The sequence below is a fragment of the Phaenicophaeus curvirostris genome, chromosome 32 (genome assembly GCF_032191515.1).
Source record: "Phaenicophaeus curvirostris isolate KB17595 chromosome 32, BPBGC_Pcur_1.0, whole genome shotgun sequence".
Taxonomy (NCBI): domain Eukaryota; kingdom Metazoa; phylum Chordata; class Aves; order Cuculiformes; family Cuculidae; genus Phaenicophaeus; species Phaenicophaeus curvirostris.
Window position 1 is genome coordinate 750684 of NC_091423.1, and position 23957 is coordinate 774640.

General features: G+C 46.1%; 1 protein-coding gene across 1 annotated transcript in view; it reads left to right on the top strand.

Annotated features, from left to right (window-relative positions):
* LOC138732453 (uncharacterized) overlaps window positions 1-22350 on the top strand; it is a 70815-nt gene extending 48465 nt beyond the window's left edge. The window contains exons 2-5 of the mRNA XM_069879066.1: window positions 16808-17185; window positions 18095-18319; window positions 19220-19704; window positions 21829-22350. Coding sequence (XP_069735167.1) covers window positions 16808-17185; window positions 18095-18319; window positions 19220-19704; window positions 21829-22350 — 1610 coding nt within the window. The remainder of the gene's footprint in view (window positions 1-16807; window positions 17186-18094; window positions 18320-19219; window positions 19705-21828) is intronic.
* The last annotated feature ends 1607 nt before the right edge of the window (window positions 22351-23957 follow it).

The window sequence follows — 23957 nt, forward strand, 5'->3', positions numbered from 1 at the left end:
CCCCAGGGCCTTTTTAAAGGACTCCAGACCATTCTAGAGCATCCCAGGGCACTTCTAAAGACCCGAGACCCTTCTAGAGCCCCCAAGGCCCCATCTAAAGGCACCCAGACCGTTCTAGAATGCCTTCTTAACCTTCTTTAGGCCCCCAGACCCTTCTAGAGCCGCTCATGTCCCTTCTAAATGCATCTAGACCATTCTAGAGCCCCCAAGGCCCCTTCTGAAAGCCCCCAGACTATTCTAGGGCTCCTCGGGACGCTTCTAAAGGCCCCCAGACCCTTCTAGAGACACTCTGGACAGTTCTAAAGGCACCCAGACCCTTCTAGAGCCCCCCAGAAACCTTCTAAAGGCCCCCAGACCCTTGTATAGTCCCCCAGGGCATTTCTAAATGTCCCCAAACCATTCTAGAGCCAATAAGGTCCCTTCTAAATGCCCTCAGACCCTTTTAGAGCGCATCTGGACGCTTTTTAAAACACCCAGACCCTTCTAGAGCCCCTCATGTTTCTTCTAAAGGCCCTCAGACCGTTCTAGAGCCCCTCATGTCCTTTCTAAAAGCCCCCAGACCCTTCTAGAGCCCCCCCAGGGCCATTCTAAATTCCCCCAGACCCTCCTAGAGCCCGCAGGGCCGTTTTAAAGGACTCCAGATCCTTCTAGAGCCTTCCAGAGCTATTCTAAAGGCCCCCAGACCCTTCTAGAGCCCCCACGGGCCCTTCAAAAGGCCCCCAGACCCCTCTAAAGCCCTTTCGAGCCCTTCTAAAGGCCCTCAGGCCCTTCTAGTGGCCTTCTGGACCCCTTTTAAGGCCCCCAGGCCCTTTTAGAGCCCCCCCCAATCCATTCAAAAGGCCCCCAGACCCTTCTAGAGACCCCCAGGATCATTCTAAAGGCCTCCAGACCCTTCTAGAGCCTCCAAGGCCCCTTCGAAAGGCCCCCAGACCCTTCTAGAACGCCTACTTAACATTCTTTAGGCCCCCAGACCCTTCTAGAGCCCCTCATGTCCCTTTGAAATGCATCTAGACCATTCTAGAGCCCCTCATGTCCTTTCTGAAAGCCCCCAGACCCTTCTAGAGGCCCTCTGGACTCTTTTGAAGGAGCCAAATCCATTTATAGCCCTAACGAGCCCTTCTAAAAGCTCCCAGACCCTTCTAGAATCCCTCTACACAGTTCTAAAGGCCCCCAGACCCTTCTAGAGAACCTCTGGACAGTTCTGAAGGCCCTCAGACCCTTCTAGAGGCCCCCAGAATCCTTTTAAAGACCCCCAGACCCTTCTAGAACATCTCAAGACCCTTCTAAAGGCCCCCAGACCCTTCTAGGGCGCCTCTGAACACATCTTAATGCCCCCAGACCCTACTAGAGGCCCTCAGAGCCCTTCTAAAACCCCCAGACAATTCTAGAACCCCCTAGAGCCATTCTAAAGGTGCCCAGACCCCTCCAGAGCCCCCCAGAGCCCTTCTAATGGACCCCAGACCCTTCTAGAGCTTCTCACGTCCCTTCTAAAAGCCCCCAGACCCTTCTAGATCCCTCCCAGGGGACTTCTAAAAGTGGCAAGACCCTTCTAGAGCCTCCCAGGGCGCTTCTAAAGGCCACCAGACCATTCTAAAGCCCCTTTGAACCACTCAAAAGGCCCCCAGACCATCCTAGAGACACCCTGGGCCATTCTAAAGGCCCCCAGACCATTCTAGAGCCCCTCTGGACCCATCTAAAGGACCCCAGACACTTCTAGAGACACCCAGGATCGTTCTAAAGGTCTCCAGACTCTTCTACATCTCCCCTGAGCCTTTCTAAATGTCCCCAGACCTTTCTAGAGCCCCCAAAGCCCCTTCTAAAGGCCCTCAGACCCTTCTAGAATGCCTTCTTAAACTTCTTTAGGCCCCCAGACCCTTCTAGAGCCCCTCATGTCCCTTCTAAATGCATCTACACCATACTAGAGCCCCTCATGTCCCTTCTGAAAGCCCCCAGACTATTCTAGGGCCCCTCAGGACGCTTCTAAAGGCCCCCAGACCCTTCTAGAGGCCCTCTGGACCCTTTTGAAGGACCCCAAATCCATCTAGAGCCCCCATGAGCCCTTCTAAAGGCACCCAGACCCTTCTAGAGACACTCTGGAGAGTTCTAAAGGCCTCCAGACCCTTCTAGAGCCCCCCAGGGCCCTTCTAAAGGCCCTCAGACCCTTCTAGAGACCCTCTGGACAGTTCTAAAGGCCCTCAGACCGTTCTAGAGCCTCCCAGGGTCCTTCTAAAAGCCCCCGGACCATTCTAGAACCCCTCTGGACAGTTCTAAAGGCACCCAGACCCTTCTAGAGACACTCTGGAGAGTTCTAAAGGCCTCCAGACCCTTCTAGAGCCCCCCAGGGCCCTTCTAAAGGCCCCCAGACCCTTCTAGAGAATCCCAGGGCCCTTCTAAAGGCCTCCACCCCCTTCTAGAGACCCTCTGGACAGTTCTAAAGGCCCTCAGACCGTTCTAGAGCCTCCCAGGGCCCTTCTAAAAGCCCCCGGACAATTCTAGAACCCCTCAAGACCCTTCTAAATGCCCCCAGACCCTTCTAGAGCCCCCATGAACCCTTCTAAAGGCCCCCAGACCCTTCTAGGGTGCCTCTGAACACTTCTTAATTCCCCCAGACCCTACTAGAGGCCCTCAGAGCCCTTCTAAAAGTGCCAAGACAATTCTAGAGCCCCCTAGAGCCATTCTAAAGCCACCCAGACCCCTCTAGATCACCCCAGAGCCATTCTAAAGGCTTCCAGACCCTTCTAGAGCTTCCCATGTCCCTTCTAAAAGACCCCAGACCCTTCTAGAGCCCCCCAGGGCCCTTCTAATAGCGCTAAGACCCTTCTAGAGCCCATCTGGACAATTCTAAAGGCCCCCAGACCCCTCTAGAGCCCCCCAGAGCCTTTCTAAAGGCCCCTGGACCGTTCTAGAGCTTCTCACGTCCCTTCTAAAAGCCCCCAGACCCTTCTAGAATCCGACAGAGCCCTTCTAAAACCGCCAAGACCCTTGTATAGTCCCCCAGGGCCCTTCTAAAAGTCCCCAAACCATTCTAGAGACCATAAGGTCCCTTCTAAATGCCCTCAGACCGTTTTAGAGCTCCTCTGGACCCTTTTCAAAACCCCCAGACCCTTCTAGAGCCCCTCATGTTTCTCCTAAGGGCCCTCAGACCGTTCTAGCACCCCTCATGTCCTCCCTAAAAGTCCCCAGACCCTTCTAGAGCCCCCCCAGGGCCATTCTAAATTCCCCCAGGCCCTCCTAGAGCCCCCAGGGCCTTTTTAAAGGACTCCAGACCCTTCTAGAGCCTCCCAGGGCCCTTCTAAAACCCCCAGACCCTTCTAGAGCCCCCACGGGCCCTTCTAAAGGCCCCCAGACCTCTCTAGAGCCCTTTAGAGCCTTTCTAAAGGCCCTCAGGCCCTTCTAGTGGCCCTCTGGACCCCTTTTAAGAGCCCCAGACCGTTTTAGAGCCACCGCGAGCCACTTAAAAGGCATCCAGACCCTTCTAGAGCCACCCCCGGGCCATTCTAAAGGCCCCCAGACCCTTCTAGAGACCCCCAGGATCGTTCTAAAGGCCTCCAGACCCTTCTAGATCCTCCCTGAGCCCTTCTAAAGGCCCCCAGACCCTTCTAGAACGCCTACTTAACATTCTTTAGGCCCCCAGACCCCTCTAGAATGCCTTCTTAACCTTCTTTAGGCCCCAAGACCCTTCTAGAGCCCCTCATGTCCCTTCTAAATGCATCTAGACCATTCTAGAGCCCCTCATGTCCCTTCAGAAAGCCCCCAGACTATTCTAGGGCCCCTCGGGATGCTTCTAAAGGCCCCCAGTCCCTTCTAGAGGCCCTCTGGACAGTTCTAAAAGCCCCCAGACCCTTCCAGAGACCCTCAGGATAGTTCGAAAGGCCTCCAGACCCTTCTAGAGCCCCCCTGAGCCCTTCTAAAGACACCCAGACCCTTCTAGGGTGCCTCTGAACACTTCTTAATGCCCCCAGACCCTACTAGAGGCCATCAGAGCCCTTCTAAAAGACCCCAGACAATTCTAGAGCTCCCTAGAACCATTCTAAAGGCGTCCAGACCCCTCTAGAGCCCCCCAGAGTGCTTCTAAAGGCCCCCAGACACTTCTAGAGCGTCTCACAACTTCTCTAAAAGCGCCCAGACCCTTCTAAAGCCCATCTGGACCATTCTAAAGGCCTCCAGACCCTTCTAGAGCTCCCCGGAGACCTTCTAAACGCACCCAGACCCTTCTAGAGCTTCTCACGTCCCTTCTAAAAGCCCCCAGACCCTTCTAGAGCCCCCCAGGGACCTTCTAAAAGTCCCCAAACCATTCTAGAGCACATAAGGTCCCTTCTAAATGCCCTCAGACCCTTTTAGAGCGCCTCTGGAACCTTTTTAAAACACCCAGACACTTCTAGAGTCCATCACGTTTCTTCTAAGGGCCCTCAGACCGTTCTAGAGCCCCTCATGTCCTTTCTAAAAGACCCCAGACCCTTCTAGAGCCCACCCAGGGCCATTCTAAATTCCCCCAGGCCCTCCTAGAGCCCCCAGAGCCTTTTCAAAGGACTCCAGACCCTTGTAGAGCCTCCCAGGGCCCTTTTAAAGGCCCCCAGACCCTTCTAGAGTCCCCACGGGCCCTTCTAAAGGGCCCCAGACTACTCTAGAGCCCTTTAGAGCCTTTCTAAAGGCCCTCAGGCCCTTCTAGTGGCCCTCTGGACCCCTTTTAAGAGCCCCAGACCGTTTTAGAGCCCCCCCGAGCTACTCAAAAGGCCCCCAGATCCTCCTAGACACTCCCAGGGCCCTTCAAAAGGCCCCCAGACCATTCTAGAGCCCCTCTGGACCCATCTAAAGGCCCCCAGACCCTTCTAGAGACCCCCATGATCGTTCTAAAGGCCTCCAGACCCTTCTAGATCCTCCCTGAGCCCTTCTAAAGGGCCCCAGACCCTTCTAGAGCCCCCAAGGCCCCTTCGAAAGGCACCCAGACCCTTCCAGAACGCCTACTTAACCTTCTTTAGGTTCCCAGACCCTTCTAGAGCCCCTCATGTTCCTTTGAAATGCATCTAGGCCATTCTAGAGCCCCTCATGTCCCTTCTGAAAGCCCCCAGACCATTCTAGAGACCCCTACGGCTCTTTAAAAGCTCCCCAATCATTCTAGAGCCCCTCGGGATGCTTTTAAAGGCCCCCAGACCCTTCCAGAGGCCCTCTGGACCCTTTTGAATGAGCCCAAATCCATCTAGAGCCCCCACGAACCCTTCTAAAAGCTCCCAGACGTACTAGAGCCCCTCTGGACAGTTCTTAAGGCCCCCAGACCCTTCTAGAGACCCTCTAGACAGTTCTAAATGCCTCCAGACCCTTCTAGAGCCCCCCAGAGTCCTTCTAAAAGCCCCTGGACCCTTCTAGAGCCTTTCACATCCCTTCTAAATGCCCCCAGACCCTTCTAGAGAGTCCTAGAGCCTTCTAAAAGCGCCAAGACACTTCTAGAGCCCCCGGGGCCCTTCTAAAAGTCCCCAAACCATTCTAGAGCCCCTCATGTTTTTCTAAGGGCCCTCAGACCCTTCTAGAGCCCCTCATGTTTTTCTAAGGGCCCACAGACCGTTCTAGAGCCCCTCATGTCCTTTCTAAAAGCCCACAGACACTTCTAGAGCCCCCCCAGGGCCATTCTAAATTCCCCCAGACCCTTCTAGAGCCTCCCAGGGCCCTTCTAAAGGCTCCCAGGCCCTTCTAGAGCCCCCCAGGGCCCTTTAAACGGCCTCCATACCCTTCTAGAGACCTCCAGGATCATTCTGAAGGAGTCCAGACCCTTCTAGATCCTCCCTGAGCCCTTCTAAAGTTCCCCAGACCCTTCTAGAGCCCACAGAGACTTTCTAAAGGCTCCTGGTCCCTTCTAGAGCTTCTTATGTCCCTTCAAAAAGCCCTCAGACCCTTCTAGAGCCCCCCAGGGCCCTTCTAAAGGCCCCTGGACACTTCTAGAGCTTCTCACATCCCTTCTGAAAGCCCCCAGACCCTTCTGGAGCCCCCCCAGAGACCTTCTAAAGGTCCCCTGACCATTCTTGAGCTTCTCACGTCCCTTCTAAAGACCCCTGGAGCCTTCCAGGACTATTCTAAAAGTCCCCAAACCATTCTAGAGCCCATAAGGTCCGTCTAAATGGTCTCAGACCCTTTTAGGGCGCCTCTGGACCCTTCTAGAGAACCTCTGGACAGTTCTAAAGGCCCTCAGACCCTTCTAGAGCCACCCAGGGCCCTTCTAAAGGCCCCCAGACCCTTCAAGGGCATCTCTGAACAATTCTTAATGCCCCCAGACCCTACTAGAGGCCCTCAGAGCCCTTCTAAACGCCCCCAGACAATTCAAGAGCCCCCTAGAGCCATTTTAAAGGACCCTGGACCCTTCTAGAGCTTCTCACGTCCCTTCTAAAAGCCCCCAGACCCTTCTAGAGCCCCCCAAGGCCCTTCTAAAAGCGCCAAGACCCTTCTAGTGCCCATCTGGACCATTCTAAAGGCCCCCAGACCCTACTAAAGCCCCCCAGAGACATTCTAAAGGCCCCTGGACCCTTCTAGATCTTCTCACGTCCCTTCTAATGGCCCCCAGACCCTTCTAGAGCCCCCCAGGGCCCTTCTAAAAGCGCCAAGACCCTTCTAGTGCCCATCTGGACCATTCTAAAGGCCCCCAGACCCTACTAAAGCCCCCCAGAGACATTCTAAAGGCCCCTGGACCATTCTAGATCTTCTCACGTCCCTTCTAATGGCCCCCAGACCCTTCTAGAGCCCCCAGAGCCCTTATAAAGGCCCCCAGACCCTTCTCAAATGCCTACTTAACCTTCTTTAGGCCCCCAGACCTATCTAGAGCCCCTCATGTGCCTTCTAAATGCATCTAGACCATTCTAGGGACCCTCATGTCCCTTCTAAGGGCCCCCAGAACCCTCTAGAGCCCTTTAGAGCCCTTCTAAAGGCCCTCAGGCCCTTCTAGTGTCCCTCTGGACCCCTTTTAAAGGCCCCCAGACCGTTTTAGAGCCCCCCGAGCCATTCAAAAGGTCCCCAGACCCCTCTAGAGCCCCCAAGGGCCCATCAAAAGGTCCCCAGACCCTTCTAGGGCGCCTCTGAACACTTCTTAATGCTCCCAGACCCTACTAGAGGCCCTCAGAGCCCTTTTAAAGCCCCCAGACAAATCTAGAGTCCCTAGAGCCATTCTAAAGGTGCCCAGACCCTTCTAGAACACCCCAGAAACCTTCTAAAAGCCCCCAGACCCTTCTAGAGCCCCCCAGGGACCTTCTAAAAGTCCCCAAACCATTCTAGAGCCCATAAGGTCCCTTCTAAATGCCCTCAGACCCTTTTAGAGCACCTCTGGATGCTTTTTAAAACACCCAGACACTTCTAGAATCCATCATGTTTCTTCTAAGGGCCCTCAGACCGTTCTAGAGCCCCTCATGTCCTTTCTAAAAGCCCCCAAACTCTTCTAGACACCCCCAGGGCCCTTCAAAAGGCCCCCAGACCATTCTAGAGCCCCTCTGGACCCATCTAAAGGCCCCCAGACCCTTCTAGAGACCCCCAGGATCGTTCTAAAGGCCTCCAGACCCTTCTAGATCGTCCCTGAGCCCTTCTAAAGGCCCCCAGACCTCTCTAGAGCCCCCAAGGTCCCTTCTAAAGGCACCCAGTCCCTTCCAGAACGCCTACTTAACCTTCTTTAGGCCCTTTAGAGCCCTTCTAGAGCCCCTCATGTCCCTTCGAAATGCATCTAGACCATTCTAGAGACCCTCATGTCCCTTCTGAAAGCCCCCAGACCCCTCTAGAGCCCTTTAGAGCCTGTCTAAAGGCCCTCAGGCCCTTCTAGTGGCCCTCTGGACCCATTTTAAGGCCCCCAGACCGTTTCAGAGCCCCTCATGTCCCTTCTGAAAGCCCCCAGACCATTCTAGAGACCCCTATGGCTCTTAAAAAGCTCCCCGATCATTCTAGAGCCCCTCGGGATGCTTTTAAAGGCCCCCAGACCCTTCTAGAGGCCCTCATGTCCCTTCTAAATGCATCTAGACTATTCTAGAGCCCCACATGTCCCTTCCGAAATCCCCCAGACTATTCTAGAGCCCCTCAGGATTCTTTTAAAGGCCCCCAGACCCTTCTAGAGGCCCTCTGGACAGTTCTAAAGGCCCCCAGACCCTTCTAGAGCCTCCCAGGGCCCTTCTTAAGTCCCCCAGACCCTTCTAGAAACCCTCAAGACCCTTCTAAAAGCACCAAGACAATTCTAGAGCCCCCTAGAGCCATTCTAAAGGCGCCCAGACCACTCTATAGCACCTCAGAGCGCTTCTAAAAGCGCCAAGACCCTTCTAGAGCCCATCTGGACGCTTCTAAAGGCGCCCAGACCACTCTATAGCACCTCAGAGCCCTTCTAAAAGCGCCAAGACCCTTCTAGAGCCCATCTGGACCCATCTAAAGGCGCCCAGACCCTTCTAGAGCACCTCAGAGCCCTTCTAAAAGCCCCAAGAGACCCTTCTAGAGCCCATCTGGACCATTCTAAAGGCCCCCAGACCCTTCTAGAGCCCCCCAGACACCTTCTAAAAGCCCCCAGACCCTTCTAGAGAACCCCAGGGCCCTTCTAAATGTCCCCAAACCATTCTAGAGCCCATAAGGTCCCTTCTAAATGCTCTCAGACCCTTTTAGAGCGCCTCTGGACCCTTTTTAAAACCCCCAGACCCTTCTAGAGCCCCTCATGTTTCTTTTAAGGGCCCTCAGACCGTTCTAGAACCCCTCATGTCCCTTCTGGGGGACCCAGAACGGCCTGGGGGCCTTTAGAAGGACTCTGGAGTGCTCTAGAAGAGTCTGGAAACTTTAAGAAGGGACATAAGGAGCTCTGGAATGGTCCGGGGGCATTTAGAATGGCCCTGGGGGGCTCTAGAAGTGCCTGGGGGCCTTTCGAGGGTCCCTGGGAGGGCTCTAGAAGGGTCTGGGTGCTTTTAGAAAGGCTCTGCAGGACTCTAAAAGGGTCTGGGTGCCCTTAGAAGGAACGTGAGGGGCTCTAGAATGGTCTGGGGGCATTAAGAAGGGTCAAGAGGCAATCTAGATGGGTCTGGGGGCCTTTAGAAGGGCTCGTGGGGGCTCTAGAGGGGATGTGGGGGGCTGAAAAAGGGTCCAGAGAACATGTAGAAGCGTCAGGGGGCCTTTTGAAGGACTCTGGGGGCCTCTAGAATGGGCCTGGGGAGCTCTAGAAAGGTCTAGGGGCCTTTAGAATGGTCCAGAAGGGCTCTAGAAGGGTCTGGGGGCCTTTAGAAGAACTCTGGGGGGTTTTAGAAGCGACTGGGGGCCTTTAGAAGGGCTCTGGAGGGCTCTAGAAGGGTCTTGGAGCCTTCAGATAGGCCTTCTTGGGCTCCAGAATGGTTTGGGGGCCTTAAGAAAGGCATTGAGGAGCTCTAGAAGGATCTGGGAGGCTTTAGAAGGGCCCTATGTGGCTCTAGAAGGGTCTGGGGGCCTTTAAAATGGTCCAGAGGGGATCTAGAAGGGTCTGAGGGCCTTCTAGAGCCCCCCAGAGTCCTTTTTAAGGCCCCCAGACCTTTCTATAGGCCCTCTGGACAATTCTAAAGGACCCCAGAGCCTTAAAGACCCGAACCCAAACCCTAACACTAACCTTTACACTAACCCCTAATCCTAACTGTAACCCTAACCCCCTAACGCTAATTCTAACCCTAACCCAAACCATTCTAGAGCCCCTCAGGTTTTTTCTAAAAGCCCCCAGACTCATCTAGAGCCCCCCAGGGCCCTTCTAAAGGCCCCTAGACCCTCCTAGATCCCCCACAGGCCCTTCTAAAGGCCTCCAGACCCCTTTAGAGCCCTTCTAAGGGCCTTCTAGTGGCCCTCCAGACCCCTTTTAAGGCCCCCAGGCCGTTTTAGAGGCGCCCGAGCCACTCAAAAGGCCCCCAGACCCTTCTAGAGACCTCCAGACCGTTCTAGAGCCCCTCTGGAACAATCTAAAGGCCTAAAAATCTAAAGGTCTAGAGACCCTTCTAGAGACCCCCAGAATCGTCCTAAAGGCCTCCAGACTCTTCTAGATGCCCCCTCAGCCCTTCCAAAGGCCCCCAGACCCTTCTAGAACACCTACTTAACATCCTTTAGGCCCCCAGGCCCTTCTCGACCCCCTCATGTCCCTTCGAAATGCATCTAGACCATTCTAAAGCCGCTCATGTCCCTCCTGAAAGTCCCCAGACAATTCTACGGCTCTTCAAAAGCCCCCCGACCATTCTAGAGCCACTCAGGATGCTTCTAAAAGCCCCCAGACCCTTATAGAGGCCCTGTGGATCATTTAGAAGGACCCTAAACCCATCTAGAGTCCCCACGAGCCTTCTAAAAGTTCCCAGACCATTCTAGAGCCCCTCTGGACTGTTCTAAAGGCACAGACATTGTAAATGATTTTGATGTCATAATACGCACAGGTGACACAGACATTTTAAATGAGGACAAGATCACAACAGGCACAGGCATTTCAAATGACAATGATGTCACAACAGGCACAAGCATTGTAAATGAATATGATGATACAATAGTCACAGACAACACAGGCATTGTAAATGAAGATGATGACACAAGAGGCACAGGCATTGTAAATGATGATGATGACACAAGAGGCACAGGCATAGTAAATGATGATGATGTCACAATATGCACAGGTGACACAGGCATTGAAAATGATGATGATGTCACAAGAGGCACAGGCATTGTAAATGACGATGATGTCACAATAGGTACAAGCATTGTAAATGACGATGATGTCACAATAGGGAAAGGCATTGTAAATGACGATGATGTGACAATCTGCACAGGCATTATAAATGACGATGCTGTCACAGTAGGCACAGGCATTGTAAATGACGAAGATGCCAAAATAGGTACAGGCCTTTTAAATGACAAACATGTCATGACAGGCACAGGCCTTGTAACTGATGATGATGTAACAATATGCACAGGCATTGTAAATGACGATGATGTCACAATAGGCACAGGCCTTGTAACTGACGATGATGTCACAATAGGCACAGGCCATTGTAAATGATGATGATGTCACAATAGGCACAGGCATTGTAAATGACGATGATGTCACAATAGGCACAGGCATTGTAAATGACGATGATGTCACAATCGGCACAGGCATTGTAAATGACGACGATGTCAAAATAGACACAGAAGGCATAGGCATTGCAAATGACGATGATGTCACAATAGGCGCAGACGACACAGGCATTGAAAAGGACAATGTCACAATAGGCACAGGCCATTGTAAATGATGATGATGTCACAATAGGCACAGGCATTGTAAATGACGATGATGTCACAATAGGCACAGGCATAGTAAATGACGATGATGTTCACAATAGGCACAGGCATCGTAAATGAGGATGATGTCAAAATACGCACAGAAGACACAGGCATTGTAAATCACCATGTTGTCACAATAGGCACAGACTACACAGGCGTTATAAATGACGATGATGTCGCAACAGGCACAGGCCTAGTAAATGAAGATGATGTCACAATAAGCACAGATGAAACAGGCATCGTAAATGACAATGATGTCTAATTAGGCACAGAGAGACTCAGGTCTAGTAAATGATGATGATGTCAGAGTAGGCACAGTCATTGTAAATGACGATGATGTCACAAAATGCACAGGCATTGTAAATGATGATGAAGACACAATAGGCACAGGAATTTTAAACGACGATGAGGACACAGTAGACAGCCATTCTAAATGACATTAATGTCACACTAGTCACAGGCATTGTAAATCACGATGATGTCACAATAGACACAGACGACACAGACATTATAAATGACATTGATGTCACAATAGACACAGACGACACAGGCTTAATAAATGACAAGGATGTCAAAATAGACACAGACTACACAGAAATTATAAAAGACTATTATGTCACAATAGACAGACGAAACAGACACAGACGACAGATTACACAGACATTATAAATGACAATGATGACAAAATAGACACAGAAGACACAGAAATTATAAATGACAATGATGTCACGACAGAGATGGCACAGATGACACTGATAGTATAAATGACAGTGATGTCGCAATAGACAAAGACAACACAGACTACATAGACTGCAAAGATGACTCAGACTAAAAAGAGAGTATAAATGAAAATGATTTCACAAGAGACGCAGACGACAGACATATATGACAATGATGTCACAATAGACAAAGACGACGCAGACGACAGACATTACATATGACAATGATGTCACAAAAGACACAAATGACAGACATTATAAATGACAAGGATGTCAAATATATACAGACAACACAAACGACACAGATATTATAAATGACAATGATGTCACGATAGACACAGACGACAGACATTATAAATGACAATTATGTCACAATAGACAGATGACAGGCGACACAGACATTATAAGTGAAAATGATGTTACAATAGGCACTGAAGACAAAACGACATTGACAACACAGACAAAACAGACAACAGAAACATTATAAATGACAATGTTGTCAAAATAGACACAGAACACAAAGACGACAGTGACATTATAAATGACAATTATGTCACAATAGACATAGACAACACAGACATTATAAATGACAAAGATGCCACAATAGATACAGACGACACAGACAATATAAATGACAATGATGTCATAATAGGCATAGACAACACAGGCAATATACATGATACTGATGTCACAATAGACACAGACTAAAAAGACGACACATAAGAAACACATTATTAATGACAATGATGTCACAATAGACACAGAAGACAAAGGAAACACAGGTGTCACAGACGACACTGACATAAATGAAAATAATGTCACAATATTCACAGATGACACAAACGACACAGACATTATAAATGAGAGAGATGTCACTAGAGAAACAGACGACACAGACAACAAAGACATTATATATGACAACGGTGTCAAAATAGACACAGACGACAAAGAAATAATAAATGACAAAGAAGACACAGATGACACAAACATTATAAATAACAATGATGTCACAATAAACACAGATGACACAGACATTACCAAAGAAAAAGATGTCAATATAGACACAGACGACAAAGACTTTATAAATGACAATGATGTCACAATAGACAGACAACACTGACGACACAGACATTATAAATGACAATGTTGTCACAATAGACACAGACGAAACAGACATCATAAATAACAATGTTGTCAAAATAGACACAGACTACACAGATGACAGACATTATAAATGACAATGTTATCACAATAGACACAGATGAGAGAGATGACACAGATCACAGAGACATTATAAATACAATGATATCAAAATAGACACAGACAACACAGACATTATAAATGACAATGATGTCACAATAGACACAGACGACACAAACATTATAAATGACAATGATGTAACAATAAACACAGACTACAGACACAGACAACACAGACATTATATATGACAATGATGTCACAATAGACAGAGACGACACCGATGACACAGACATTATTAATAACAATTATGTCTTAATAGACACAGATAACACAACACAGACATTATAAATGACAATGATTTCACAATAGACATGGACGACAGAGACATTATAAATGACAATGATGTCACAATAAACACAGACGACAGACTACAGAGACGACACAGATGACACACACATTGTAAATGAAAATGATGTCACAAAAGACAAAGACGACACAGACATTATAAACTACAATGATGTCACAACAGACGCAGATATTATAAATGACAATGATACCACAATAGAAACAGATGACACAGATATTATAAATGAAAAAGATGTCACAATAGACATAAACGACACAGACAACAGACAACAAAGAAGACACAGACGTTGTAAATGACAATGCTGTCACAATAGACAGAGACGACACAGAAGACACAGACATTATAAATTACAATGATGTCAAAATAGACACAGACCAAACAGATGACAGACATTATAATTGACAAAGATTTCACAGTAGACAGAGATAACACAGACTACACAGACATTATAAATGACAATGATGTCACAAAAGACACAGAAGACACAGACTACACAGACATTATAAATGACAACGATGTCACAATAGACAGACTACACAAGACAAAGACATTATAAATGACAATGATGTCACAATAGACAGATGACACAGACGATACTGACGACACAGACGAAACTGACGACACAGACGAAACTGACGACAGAGACGAAACTGACGACAGAGACATTATAAATGACAATGATGTCACAATAGACACAAACGAGAGAGACTACACAGACGACAGAAATATTATAAATGACAATGATATAATAGACAGACGACAAAGACATTATAAATGACAATTATGTCGCAACATACACAGACGACAGACATTATAAATGACAATGATGCACAACAGACACAGACGACACAGACATTATAAATTATAATGATGTAAAAATAGACACAGACAACACAGACTTTGTAAATGAAGATGATGTCACAATAGACACAGACGACAAAGACATTATAATTGCAATGATGTCACAATAGACACAGACGACAAAGATGACATAGGCATTATAAATGACAACAAAGTGATAATGGGCACAGACGACACAGACATAGTAAATGAAATTGATGTCACAATAGAAACAGACGACACAGACATAAATTATAAATGAAAATAATGTCACAATAGACACAGATGACAGACTTTATAAATTACTATGATGTCACAATAGACAGACGACACAGATGTCACAGACAACATAAATGACAATGATGTAACAATACACATAGACGACAGACGACATAGGCTTTATAAATTACAATAATGTGACAATAGGAACAGGCGACAGAGATGACACAGACATTATAAATGACAATGATATCAAAAAAGAGACAACACAGACATTATAAATGACAATGATTTCAGAATAGACACAGACAACAGACATTATAAATGACAATGATGTCACAATACAAAAGACGACACAAACATTATAAATGACAATGATGTCACAATAGACACAGAAGACACAGATATTATATATGACAATGATGCCACAATGTACACAGACGACACAGACAATATAAATGACAAAGACGTAACAATACACATAGATGACACAGACGACATAGGATTTATAAATGACAATAATGTGACAACAGGAACAGGCGACAGAGATGACAGACATTATAAATGAAAATGATATCAAAATAGACAGAGACAACACTGACATTATAAATGACAATGATGTCACAATAGACACAGTCATTATAAAGGAAAATGATGTCATAATAGACACAGACGACACAGACATAATAAATGACAAAGATGTCACAATAGACACAGACATTATAAATGACAAGGATGCCACAATAGACACAGATGACACAGACGACAGAGACATTATAAATGACAATGATTTAACAATAGACATAGACGACACAAACGACAGAGAGGACACAGACATTATAAATGAAAATGATGTCACAATAGACACAGACGACACAGATATTATAAATGACAATGATGTCACAACAGACACAGACGAGAGAGACATTATAAATGACAACGATGTCACAACAGACACAGACGAGACAGACGACAGAGACATTATAAATGACAATGATCATAGAATCATAGAATAACCAGGTTGGAAGAGACCCACCGGATCATCGAGTCCAACCATTCCTATCAAACACTAAACCATGCCCCTTAGCACCTCATCCCCCCGTGCCATAAACACCTCCAGGGAAGGTGACTCAACCACCTCCCTGGGCAGCCTGTTCCAGTGCCCAAAGGCCCTTTCTGTGAAAAATTTTTTCCTAATGTCCAGCCTAAACCTCCCCTGGCGGAGCTTGAGGCCATTCCCTCTTGTCTTGTCCCCTGTCACTTGGGAGAAGAGGCCACCACCCTCCTCTCTACAACCTCCTTTCAGGTAGTTGTAGAGAGCAATGAGGTCTCCCCTCAGCCTCCTCTTCTCCAGGCTAAACAACCCCAGCTCTCTCAGCCGCTCCTCATAAGGCCTGTTCTGCAGCCCCCTCACCAGCTTTGTTCCTCTTCTTTGGACTCGCTCCAGAGCCTCAACATCCTTCTTGTGGTGAGGGGCCCAGAACTGAACACAGGATTCAAGGAGCAGTCTCACCAGTGCCGAGTACAGAGGAAGAAGAACCTCCCTGGACCTGATCACAGTAATAAAAGACATCACCACTATCAGGTATGTAACAATCATCACAATCTTCACAGATGTCACTAATATCACAATAGTCACAGGCATCAGACACATCACAGATGTCACTGATGTCACAATAGTCACAGGCGTGACTGATTTCAGTGATTTCAAAATAGTAACAGCCATCACAAATGTCACTCATGTCACAATAGTCACAGATGCCACAGACATCACAAACATCACTGATGTCACAATAGTCAAAGACATCACAGATGTCACTGATGTCATGAACTTCACAGATGTTATAGGCTACACTGATGTCAATCATCACAGATGTTGCAGATGAAGCTGATGTAACAACAGTAAAAGACCTCAAAGATGTAACTGATGTCAGAAAAGTCACAGAGGACATAGATGTCACTGATGTCACAATAGTCACACACAACAAACATGTCACTTATGTCACAATAGACACAGATGCCACAGCTAATACATGTCACTGATTTCACAAGTCACAAATGTAACAGATTACACTAGTGTGAAAATTGTCACAGATCTTACAGAAGACAATGTTGCCACAATACTCACAGATGTCACAGATTTCACAGATGTCACTGATGTCACAAGTAAAAGACGTCACAAATTTCACTAATGTCTAAATCGCCACAGACTTCACAAATGTCACTGATGTCACAATCGTCACTGACATCACAGACGTCAGAGATATCACTGATGTCACAATAATCACAGACGACATAGATGTCACCGATGTCACAATAGTCAGAGATGCCACAGTCGCCACAAATGTCACTGATGCCACAATCGTCACAGATGTCACAATCGTCACAGATGTTACAGATGAAACTGATGTCACAATAGTAAAAGATCTCACGGATATAACTGATGCCAGAAACGTCACAGAAGACATAGATGACACTGATGTCACAACAGCTACAGACAACATAGATGCCACTTGTGTCACTATAGTCCCAGATATCACAGACATCACAAATGTCACTGATGTCACCATAGTCACAGATTTCAAAGGTCAATAATGTCACAATGATAAAACACGTCACAAATTTCACTAATGTCAAAACAATCACAGATTTCAAAAATGTCATTGATGTCACAATAGTCACAGACGTCATGGATGTCACTGTTGTAAGAACATTCACAGATGAAACAAACATCACATATATCACTGATGTCACAATAATCAAAGATGTCAGATTTCACAGATGTCATCAATGTCATGATTGTCACAGGCGTGACATATCACTGATGTAGCAATAGTTAAAACGTCAAATAATTCCATAATTTCACAATCAGAGACATCACAAATGTCACTGATGTCACAATAGTCACTAACATCACAGACGTCACAGAGGTCAGAGATGTAACAATTGTCAGTGACATCACGGATGTCTCTGATGTCACAGTCATCACAGACTGTACAGATGACACATATCACAATAGTAAAAGACCTCACAGATGTAACTGATGAGACGCATAGAGGACATATATGTCAATGATGTCGCAATAGTCACAGACAACATAGATGTCACTTATGCCACTGTAGTCACAGCTGCCACAGACATTACAACAGTCACTGATGTCACAATAGTCATAGATGTCACAATCATCGCAGTCGTTACAGATGACATTGATGTCAAAGTCGTGACGGACATTACAGACGTCACTTACGTCACAATAGTCACAGATATCACAGATGACACTGAATTCACAATAGTATATGACCTCACAGATGTACCTGATGTTACATAAGTCACAGAGGACACATCTGCAACTCATGTCACAATAGTCACAGATGTCACAGATTACACTAATGTCACAATCCTCACAGGTGTTACAGATGACACTGATGTTAAAATAGTGACCAACATCACAGATCCACAGTAATCACCATTGTCACTGATGTGACTATTGTCACAGGCATGACAGACATCCCTAATGTGAAAATAGTCACAGAAGACATAGATGTCACTGATGTCACAGACGTCACAGACTACACTGATGTCACAAAAGTCACAGACGACATATATGTCACTGATGTCACAATCATCACAGACGTCACATGTTACACTGATGTCACAATTGCCACAGATGTTACAGATGACACTGATGTCACAATAGTAAGTGACTTCACAGATGTAACTGGTATCAAAGTCGCAGAGGACATAGATGTCACTGATGTCACAATCATCACACACAACATAGATGTCTCTTATGTGACAATATTCACAGATATCACAGACATTAATCACGTCACTGATGTCACAACAGTCACAGACGTCACAAATTTCAAAATAGTCATAGATGACAGATGTCACTAATGTCAATGTAGTTACAGACAACAAATATCACTGATGTAAAAATAATTACAGAAATCACAGACATCAGAGATGTCACTGAGGTCACAATATTCAAAGATGTCATACTTGTCACTAATGTCACAAAAGTCACAGACATCACAGATGTGACTGATGTCACAATAGTCAGAGAAGACATAGATGACCCAGATGTCAAAATAGTCACCAATGCCACAAATGTGACTGATGTCACCATCATCAAAGATGCCAACATTGTCACAAATGTCAGTGATATCACCATAGTCAAAGACGTTACAGGTGACACTCATGTCACAATAGTGACGGATGTCATCGATATCACTGTAACATAACAATAGACACAGACAACACAGATGTCACTGCTTTCAAAATAGTCACAGACAAAATAAAAGTCACTGATTTCACAGTAACCCTAAACCTAACCCCTAACCCTATACCCTTACCCTCAACCTAGTCCTAACCCTAAACCCTACCCCTAACACTAAACTTAACCCTAACTATAACCTTAAATCCTAACACCTATACCCTAAACCTAACCCTAACCATAACCCTATCCCCTAACCCTATACCAAACCCTATCCATGATGTCTCTGATGTCACAATATACAAAGACATCAAAAATGTCATTGATATCATAACAGTGCCAGATGTCACGTCACTGATGTCAGAACAGTAGCAGACATCACAGATGTCTCTAATGTCACAATAGTCAGAGACATCACAGACGCCTCAGATGTAACTGATGTAGAAATTGTCACAGACATCACAGATATCACAAATGACACTGATGTCACAATTGTCATAGATGTCACTGATGTCAGTGACATTACAATAGTCAATGACATCACAGATGTCACAAATGTCTCTGACATCACAATCGTCAAAAAAGTCACAGACTACACTGATGACATAGTCATCACCGACATTACAGATGACACTGAATTCACCATAGTAAAAGACCTCACAGATGTAACTGATGTTATATATGTCACAGAGGACATAGTTGTCACTGATGTAAAAATTGTCACAGACATCACAGATGTCAAATATGTCACTGATGTCACAATCATCACAAGCGTCACTGATGACAGTGATGTCACAATAGTCAATGACATCACAGATGTCACAAATGTCACTGATGTCACAGACATTACAGATGACACCAATGTCAAAATAGTAAAAGACCTCACAGATGTAACTGATGTTATTATAAGTCACAGAGGACACATCTGCAACTGATGTCACAATAGTAACGGATGTCACAGACATTACAAAAGTCACTGATGTCACAATATTCACAGCCAACATAGATGACCCTGATGTCACAATAGACACAGATGTCACAAATGCGACTGATGTCGCCATCGTCAAAGATGGTACAGATGACACTGATGTCACAATAGTGACAGATGTCATCAATATCACTGATGTCAAAATAGACACAATGCCATAGATGTCACTGCTTTCAAATTAGTCAGAGATGAAATAAATGTCACTGTTGTCACAACAGCCCTGATGTCACAAAAAACCTAACCCTAAACCTAACCCTAACCCAAAGTATACTAATCCTAACCCTAACACTGATCTAACCCTAACCCCTAACCATAACCCTAACTTCGAACGTTAATCTGAACCCTAACCCTAACCCTTACTATAACACTAAATCTAACCCTAAGCCTAACCTTAACCCCCTAACCATAATCATAACCGTAACCCCTAACCTTAAACCTAACCTCAATGACCCTAAACCAAACCATAACCCTAACCACCAACTCTACTCTAACCTTAACCCTCAACCTAACCCTAACCCTTACCCTAAAAATAATCCTAACCCCTAACCCTAATCTAGCCCTAACCATAACCGTAACCCCTAAGCATAAGCCTAACCCTAACGACCCTAAACAAAACCCTAACCACTAACTCTACTCTAAACTTAAACCTAACCCTAAACCTAACCTTAACACTAACCCTAACCCCCACCCTTACTCTAAGCATAACCCTAACCCTAAACCCAACCCTAACACCTAACCCTATACCTAACCCCTTTCCAGGATGTCACAAAATTCAGACATCAAAAATGTCATTGATATCATAACAGTGCCAGATGTCACGTATGTCACTGATGTCAGAATAGTCACAGACATCATAGATGTCACTGATTTCACAATCATCAGAGACAAAGCAGGTTTCACTAATGTAAAAATCATCACAGATATCTCAAATGTCACTGATGTCATAATCATAACAGACATCACAGATGTCACAAAAGTCTGACATGACAATCATCACAAAAGTCACAGACTACTCTGATGTCACAGTCACCACAGACATCACAGATGACACTGATGTCAAAATAATATAATATCAGTTACATCTGTGAGGTCTTTTATAAGTCACAGAGGACACATCTGCAACTGATGTCACACTAGTAACAGATGTCACAGATTACACTAATGTCACAATCCTCACAGGCATTACAGATGACACTGATGTTAAAATAGTGACTGACATCACAGATGTCACTGCTGTAACAATTGTCACAGATCCACAGTAATCACAATTTTCACTGATGTGACAATAGTCACAGACTTCACAGACGGCACTGATGTCACAATAGAAAAGACATCACTGATGTAACTGATGTCACAATAATAACAGATGACATAGATATCACTGATGTCAAAATATTCAGAGATGCCACAATCGTCACAAATGTCATTGATGTCACAATCGTCACAGGTTACACTGATGTCATAATCCTCACAGATGTTACAGATGAAACAGATGTCACAACAGTAAAAGACCTCATAGATGTAACTGATGCCAGAAAAGTCACAGAGCACAGATGTCACTGATGTCACAATAGTCACAGATGCGACACACATCACAAACAGCACTCATGTCAAAATAGTCAAAGACATCGCAGATTTCACAAGAGTCACTGATGTCACAATTGAGACAGATGCCACAGTTGTAACAATTGTCACTGATTTCAGAATTGTCAAAGACATCACAGGCTACACTGATGGCACAATCGTCACAAATATTACAGATGACACTGATGTCACAATACTAAAAGACTGACATATGTAACTGATGTTATAAAAGTCAAAGATTACATAGATTTCACTGATATCACAACAGTCACAGAAAATATATGTCACATGTCACAATAATCACAGATGCCACAGACATTACAAATTTCACTGATGTCACTATAGTCATAGATGTCAGATCACACTAATGTGACAATTGTCACAGATGTTAAAGATGACACTGACGTCACAGATTCCAAAGATCTCACTGATGTCACAATAGTCAGGTGTGACAGGCGACACTGATTACACAGTAGTAACAGACATCACAGATGTCACTGATGTCAGATTAGTCACAGGCATCACAGATGTCACTGATGTTATAAAAGTCACAGAAGACATAGATGTCACAGACATCGCAGATGTCAAGAATGTCACTGATGTCACAATTGTCACAGGCGTAACAGATGTCAGTGATGTCACAATAGTCAATGACATCACAGATGTCTCTGACGTCACAATCGTCACTGATGCCACAGTCATCATCAATGTGACTGATGTCACAATTGTCACATATGTCACAGATTACACCGGTATTGCAGTCATCGCAGATGTTATAGATGACACTGATTTCACAATAATGACCATCATCATAGATGCCACTGCTGTCACAATAGTCACAGGCGTGACAGATGTCCCTAATGTAAAAATAGTAACAGACAACGTAGATGTCACTGATGTTACAATAGTCACGGACATCACAGGTGGCACTGATACCACAAGAGTAAAGACATCACTGATGTAATTGATGGCACAAAAACCACAGATGACATAGATGTCACTGATGTCAACTTAGTCACAACTTAGATGCCACAGTCGTCATATATGTCACTGGTGTCACAACAGTCACAGGTTACACTAATGGCAGAATCCTGCACTGTAGATGGGCAGCAAGTCCATACCTATAAGCAGCAAGGTCTCTGATATTCATAGAATCACCAGGTTGGAAAAGACCCACTGCATCATCAAGTCCAACCATTTCTATAAAATACTAAACAATGCCCCTCACCATCTCATCCACCCATCCTTTAAACACCTCCAGGGAAGGTGACTCAACCACCTCCCTGGGCAGCCTTTGCCACTCCCCAATAACCCTTTCTGTGAAATATTTTGTCCTAATGTTCAGCCTAAACCTCCCCTGGCAGAGCTTGAGGCCATTCCCTCTTGTCCTGTCCCCTGTCACTTGGAAGAAGAGGCCAGCTCCCTCCTCTCCACAACCTCCTTTCAGGTAGTTGTAGAGAGCAATGAGGTCTCCCCTCAGCCTCCTCTTCTCCAGGCCAAAAAAAACCCCAGCTCTCTCAGCCGCTCCTCATAAGGCCTGTTCTCCAGCCCCCTCACCAGCTTTGTTGCTCTTCTCTGGACTCGCTCCAGAGCCTCAACATCCTTCTTGTGGTGAGGGGCCCAGAACCGAACACAGGATTCGAGGAGCGGTCTCACCAGTGCCGAGTACAGAGGGAGAAGAACCTCCCTGGACCTGCTGGTCACACCGTTTCTGATACAAGCCAAGATGCCATTGGCCTTCTTGGCCAGCTGGGCACACTTCTGGCTCATATTCAGTCAGTTGTAAACCAACACACCCAGGTCCCTCTCCTCCAGGCAGCTTTCTAGACAGACTTCTCCTAGCCTGTAGCACTGCATAGGGTTGTTGTGCCCCAAGTGCAGGACCCGTGTCAAAGGCTTTACTCAAGTCCAGGAAGATCCATCCACAGCCTTTCCCTCATCCAGCAGCCGAGTCACTTTATCACAGAAGACGATCATGTTTATTTGGCAAGACCTGCCTTTCATAAACCCGTGTTGCATGGAACTTATTGATCTGCTTCTTAAAATCGTGTCTCAGAGTAAAATATTCACTGTACTCTGGACAAGTTTTTAACAAGGATTATTGATACTTTATGGATAAATAATGTATATGCAGTTAACTTATATCATTCAAATCAAGCCCGGCCGTGCTACTTACATAAAAATCTTTCATTAAACCACCAACACATCCCCCTTCAGCCTCCCCGGGGCAGCAGAGAGCTCGGCTCTCGCTCCACTGCGCGTGCGGCACCCGGGCTGCAGTACCGCGCTTCGGCCTCCCGGGGGCAGCAGAGAGACGTGTTCATCAATTCCGGCTGCGCTTCCCTCCACCGATTTTTCCTTCTCTGCCCTTCAAACTCCCACATCCAAACAAAGATAAGAGAAGCTCCTTCAAATTAGGGGCAAACGTTTTCACTTGTGCACCTGAGCAGAAACCACAAGGAAAGTTAGGACTTGCAAGGCTGTAAACAGCATCACTGCACTAAGATTTACAAAGAACCAGGGAGAATCCAATTTATTTCAGTTCTCTATTATTTGTACATGATTAACACT